The sequence below is a fragment of the Adiantum capillus-veneris genome, chromosome 19 (assembly GCF_014529385.1).
Source record: "Adiantum capillus-veneris isolate H3 chromosome 19, ASM1452938v2, whole genome shotgun sequence".
Classification (NCBI taxonomy): Eukaryota; Viridiplantae; Streptophyta; class Polypodiopsida; order Polypodiales; family Pteridaceae; genus Adiantum; species Adiantum capillus-veneris.
The window spans coordinates 59974550-59980891 of NC_140949.1; the positions used below are offsets into that span (position 1 = coordinate 59974550).

The following is a 6342-nucleotide window of genomic DNA, read 5'->3' on the forward strand; positions in this document are numbered from 1 at the left end:
ATAAGGAACAGATTCAGCAGGAAGAAAAGGAGGCCAGGGATATGGTTGAGAAAATCTATGAAAAGAAGTTTGGGGCATCAAGCAGGGTAGAAAAGGAGGAGCTTCAGGAGCTAAATTTCGGAACAGAGGCAGAACCAAGAATGGTCAGAGTGAGTGCACACATTCAAGGGGAATTTCTGGCACAGCTGTTGCAATTATTGGTTGATTATAAGGATGTGTTTGCTTGGGATTATTCTCAGGTGAGAGGCATTGACCCAGCACTACATCAGCATAGGATTAATTTGAAAGAGGGTGCAAAACCAATTGTGCAGCAAAGATATAGAATGAATCCTAACTTTGCCAAACAGGTGAAGGAGGAGCTTGATAAGCTCCTGGTAGTAGGGTTCATTAAACCTGTACATGAAGTATCATGGTTGTCTCCTATACTGGTTGTGCCAAAGAAAAATGGAGCTTTAAGAGTATGTGTGGATTATAGAAAATTGAATGCAGCAACCATTACTGATCCCTTTCCTATGCCATTTTGTGATGCTGTGTTGGATGCAGTAGCTGGTCATGAAATGTATAGCTTTTTGGATGGATTTTCTGGTTATAATCAGATTAGTGTTGCTGAGTCGGATCAGCATAAAACAGCTTTTATAACTGAATGGGGAGCCTTTGCATACACAGTGATGAGTTTTGGGTTAACCAATGGACCACCTTCATTTAATTTTGTTGCTCATAAGGTGTTTGAACCTTACTTACAGGACTTTATGAGAGTCTTTGTGGATGATTTCTCAGTGTTTGGAAAGAAGGATAAACATCTGCTACATCTGAAGCTCTGTTTTGAAAGATGCAGACAATTCAGGATGGCTCTGAATCCTTATAAAAGTGTAATTGCTGTGAGGAGTGGAATACTTTTAGGACATGTGGTGTCAGAAGCAGGAATGGCTATAGATGTCAAGAAAATAGAAGCCATTCAAGCAGCACCAGTTCCTACCAATGTTAAAGAGTTAATGAGGTTTGTTGGACAGACAAAGTGGCACTCCAGATATTTGAGGTATTTGTCTAATGTATGCTTGCCATTAACTCAATTAACAAAGAAGGATGTGGCATTTGTATGGGATGAACCTCAGCAGAAATCATTTCAGATGTTGAAGAAAATGATATCAGTAGCACCAATTTTGCAGACACCTGATTGGTCATTGCCTTTTCATGTGTTTGTTGATGCCTCGGATATAGCAATAGGAGCTGTACTAATGCAGGAGAAGGAGAAGGGATGGTTCAGACCTGTGTATTATGCAAGCAGGGTTCTCACAGGTGCAGAAAGAAACTATCCTGTGATAGAAAGAGAAGCTTTAGGGATGGTATATGCATTGAATAAGTTCAGGCATTACTTGTTGGGGAACAAGATAGTTTTTCATGTTGATCATCAGGCCTTGTTGTATTTGATCAAGAAGCCACTTCTTACTGGAAGGCTTGCAAGATGGATGTTGTTGTTGCAGGAGTTTGACTTTCAGATTGAGCATACTCCTGGGAAGGAGCATGTAATTGCAGATTATCTAAGCAGGATTGAAACAGGTGAAGCACCTACTGGGGTAGATGATGCACTTCCTGATGCTCAGCTGTTTGATGTGCAGACTGCTGTGACTGAGTCTTGGTATGATCAATTGCTGATGTTTTTGACTGATGGAACTATACCAAGGGAGTTCAATGCTGATCAGAGAAGAAAATTTGCACTGAAAACCAGACCCTATTTAGTTATTGCAGGGGCACTATATAAGAAAGGCATTGATCAAGTGATAAGAAGATGTGTGCCAGAATTTGAGCAAAGTGCAGTCTTGCAGGAAGCACATTCAGGCACAGCAGGAGGGCATTTCTCTGGAGATACTACAGGGAAGAGGATTTTGCAGGCTGGATTATGATGGCCTACAGTTTTAAAGGATGCACATGATTATGCCAAAAGATGTGTAATTTGTCAGAAAACAGGTCAACCTGATTCAAACAGGGATAGGATGGGGGATCATCCTATTTTGCCTTTGGAACCTTTTCAAAAGTGGGGTTTGGACTTTGTAGGACCTGTCAAACCAACTTCCAAGAGGGGATGCAGATACATTTTAGTGGCTACAGATTATTGCACTAAGTGGGTAGAAGCAGTAGCATTGAAGGATAATAAAGCTTCAAGTGTGGCCAGATTTCTTTATCATAACATTATGACCAGGTTTGGGTGTCCAGTGGAGCTGGTAAGTGACAGAGGAACTCATTTTTTGAATGAAGTAATTTCAGAGCTAACAAGGACACATATGATTATGCACAAGAAGTCTACAGCATATCATCCACAGGCTAATGGTCAGGCTGAGAGCTCCAACAAAACACTGGTAAGGATTTTGAAAAAGATTGTGACAGAGAATCAGAAGGATTGGGATGATAAGTTGGATTCTGCCTTATGGTCCTTTAGAACAGCTTTCAAAGTCACTAGTGGTATGACACCATTCAAGCTGGTGTATGGGCTGGAAGCTGTGGTGCCTATGGAGTTTGTGGTACCAAGTTTAAGAGTCTCAGCAGAGAAGCAGTCTCCAAAGTTGTCAGTACTACACAGGAACAAATATCTGATGCAGCTGGAGGAGGATAGGTTGGTAAGCTCTTACATTATTGAAGTCATACAAAGAAGAAGACAAGCATGGGTGACCGAGAATGTGAAGTTCAAGATCTTTCAGGTTGGAGATTGGGTAATGTTGTACAACTCTAAGATGGGACCACATCCTGGTAAATTGTCATTGAGATATCAGGGACCATATCAGATTGTGCAGGATAAAGGACAAGGGACATTCATCATAGCTGATGTGTTTGGTACAAGAGTGGAAAAGGCAGTTAATGGTTTCAGGCTGAAGAAATTTCAGGGAAAGCCACCTCATTTGGACTGGCCAAGTGTAGCCTGTATGATTGTAATACCCCTACAGCCAGGAGATTCAGAATCAGCAAAAGGAAAAGGAAAAATGCTGGTTTGCATGGATTTGAGGAGGTCTTTTCATAGTATCCCATATAATTCACAGGTTGGAGGAAGTAGGCAGTTCCAAAGTGCACATCCGATTCAACATTGTAGATGTTGGAAGAGTACTTGTGTCGGAACTGACCAAGTCAGAATTTTTAATAAGAAATTATTAGGCCGGATTAATAACTTCGGGGAGTGTGCTGAAAAGAAGTTTCGTAGCACTTCAAGGATACTGGGTGGAGATATGTGTGCATGGTGCAGCGAGTATAATCATACATGCAACAAAAGTTTGGTACACATGCAGCAGCGCGGAGCATTCGGGTTTTCGCTTGAAGAAGCTTTATTCAGTCCTGCCATGCCGAAAGCAAAGCAATTGATGGCCATGCAACCACAGCCTGATGAGGAGCAGACAGAAGGTTCGGGGCGACACTTGAGAAGCAAATTTTTGCCTATGCGGCTTGACGTTAGCAGTGCAGACGAAAACAGTGACTCTGCAGAAGAGGAAACGCCAATGCCGACTCCTCTGTCAGAAGGTAAGGTGATGCAAGCATTAATGGACCCTTTTATGGATTTCAAAGTTGACATAGATTGTCAGGCAGAGCGCAACGCCATATGGTTGCAGCAGGTAGGATTGTATAAGTTTGCCATTCTGCCTTGGGAAGAATGTAGAAACAACGTATATGCAAAGTCTCAGTTGGAAATACTTAGGAAGACTAAGGGGAGAGTGTCACCGCATGTGGTACTCAATGTGGAGTTGGTGTCTGAGGTGTTCAAGCTTCCTTTGCATCCTAATACACCTATTCCAAAGTGTTCAGAGGAAGCACTGAAAAAGGAGTTTGGTCCAAGAGAAGGAGGCAGGCAGTATTACATGTTAAAGAATGTGGCATATGCTAGGAGAGAGCAGCTTAAGTGGTACTTGGAGAGGCTATGCTTTATTGTGAAGTTTGATTATATGTCAAAAGAAAACTTTGCACCATTAAGCTATGCAGAGCAGGGAGGAGAAGTGAGCTGGGCTCACTGGGTGTATGAAAAGTTGGCAGCAGAGATTCATTCTTCAGACAAGAGGAAGACACAGGCAAATAGTAGGTTATGTGGTTACTTGTCAGCATTGTTTTTTTTTGCACAGAGAGTACAGAATGGTGAAGCAAGGTGGCCTGTGAAAGCAGAAAAACTGGTGCAGGAGAAGCAGCAGCCAGTTCAGATTGAGCATCCCATCATGGTGCATTCTGAAAAGACAGGATTTGTGAAGTTTAATGCTAAGCATATGGAGGCTTATGAGGATTTGGTGAAAGCCAAATATACTCCAGGAGAGGCCTTTGAAGAAATCACAGCAAAAATGCAGTTTGCAGAATTTGGCACCATGGATGTTGATTCACCAATGCAGGTAAAAGCAGAGGAAACACCAATAAAGCTTGGTAAGGCTTTCACACTATCCAACAAGAGGAAGAAGTCTGAACCAGTCAGCAGAGTGTTTTCTAGATTAGATTTCAGTACTGAGGAAGTTTCTGGAGTATCAGTAGATACTGGGAAATTGGACAGTGATAAAGTAGTTCAGATGCTGCAGCAGGTGCAGGAATTTGTGAGGCAGCAGAATAATATGCTGAAGGTTCAGAGTATGCAAGCTGAAAGGAATGCAGAAAAATTGATGGAGTTTAAAGGACAGGTGTCACAGGTGAAAGAGTTTGAAGAGCAGATAGCTATGATCAAAGTAAAGTATGAGCAGGATATGGAGGAAACAGTGGGGAAACAGAAGATGGAGTTAGCAAAAGTGAAGAGATCATTGGGGGAGTTTAAGCAATGGACTGAGAAAGTGGAGGCAGCGGTTGCTTTGGAATTGGAAGACATGGCAAAGAGGAATGCAGAGTTACAGGTCACTGTGGAGATGCAGAGGTTGAGATTGGAACCTTTGCAGATATTAGAGCAACAGATGTTGGCACAAGAGGAAATTAGCTTGAGTGCAGTATTAATGAAAGAAGGAGAAGTGTCTATTCTCAAGCAGCAGTTAGCTTTGGTTGCACAGGAGATGTGGCAAAAGACCAAGGAAAGAATGAGATTTGTCATTAAGTATCCATATGAAGTGCTAAAGGCAGGGTTAGTGCATGAGGTAGAAGCACAATTGTTGAAGGAAGTGGAGGAATTGCAAAAGGAGAGAGACTGTTTGAAGCAGCAGGTTCAGCAGATGGAAGAGAATAAGAGACAGCAGCTTGCAGAGGCAGAGAAGAAAGAGGAGAATTTTACTAATAGTTTTTTGATGCAGGATGTAGCTGAGGAGAAAGTGGCAGAAGAGCAGATTGATACTGTGATTGCAGATAGAGCACAAGAGGTGGAAATGGGAAAAGATGATGCAGCAGAGTCAGATGTAGTAAAGGAAGCAGAGCTGGTGGATCATAAAGTGAATGCTGAGGACCAGAGTAAGGAAGAAACTGTGCAGCAGAGGGTGGATTCCTGATCAAGGGATATGTGAATCCGGGTCAGATTTCTGCGAAATCTACCACCGGGGCGTGCCATGTGTTGAGAGGCACATGTTAGAAACTGACTCTGAATAGCTAAGTCGGATTTTGACTTATCGGATATTTACTGAGCTGTATTTTGCTAAGTCGGATGTAACTGTCTTTCAGTTGCAGTCTGTTGAATGTCTTGTGACTGGGTAGTTAAGTCGGATTTATATATATAAGTGAGGAATGTATCTGCGCACGAGGTATCTGTTCTCTGATATGAATGTGATGATGATGGTGCAGTGCAGCAACTATTCAGTGTATTGTCTCTGCTTACTCTGATATTTTTGAGTAGTCATGTTCACTGTGTCTGAATTGTTGTTAATGAAGTATGGTGGAGTAGATGGTTATTCTTGCTGTGTATGATGTTCATGTGTTGACCTGACCCACAACATTCTATCTGTTTCCATCCCGTTCACATTGTTTTGGCGCCCCCATGGAGGATCTTCTTTGAGTACCTTCTGCTTCGAGCTTCAAGCTTCGAGATTCGGGATTACAGGTTGCAGACTATAGGTTACAGGTTACAGGTACAGGTACAGGTGATTCACACAGGTACAAGTAGCTGGAGTGGAGTGATACACTGATAGTGGAAGTCACTTGCAATTGCCGTGGGTATGCATCATTTGGCGCCTGTTTGAGCGCATTGTCTACTGGTATTGTACATTACTTGTGGAAACTTCCATTGTGGGTGAAAGCATGTTAACCTGTCATGCTTTTTCATGTCCCGGACAATTCTAACTAGCACAATTTTGACATATGCTAACTAGTACAATAAATTGAGCTACATCTCCAAGATCTATGACATATGATGTATCAATAGAAAGCACTTGAAACAAGGAATCCAAATGTACAACCTCCGACAAATTTTGATATTATTTG

General features: G+C 42.1%; 1 protein-coding gene across 1 annotated transcript; it reads left to right on the forward strand.

The window, feature by feature from the left end:
• Positions 1–3266: 3266 nt before the first annotated feature.
• On the forward strand, positions 3267–5417 carry LOC147434097 (uncharacterized). The gene is made up of 3 exons (XM_086490105.1): positions 3267–3493; positions 4097–4253; positions 4353–5417. The coding sequence occupies exons 1-3, from the start codon at positions 3267–3269 to the stop codon at positions 5415–5417; spliced, it is 1449 nt and encodes a 482-aa protein (XP_086346231.1).
• Positions 5418–6342: the final 925 nt, after the last annotated feature.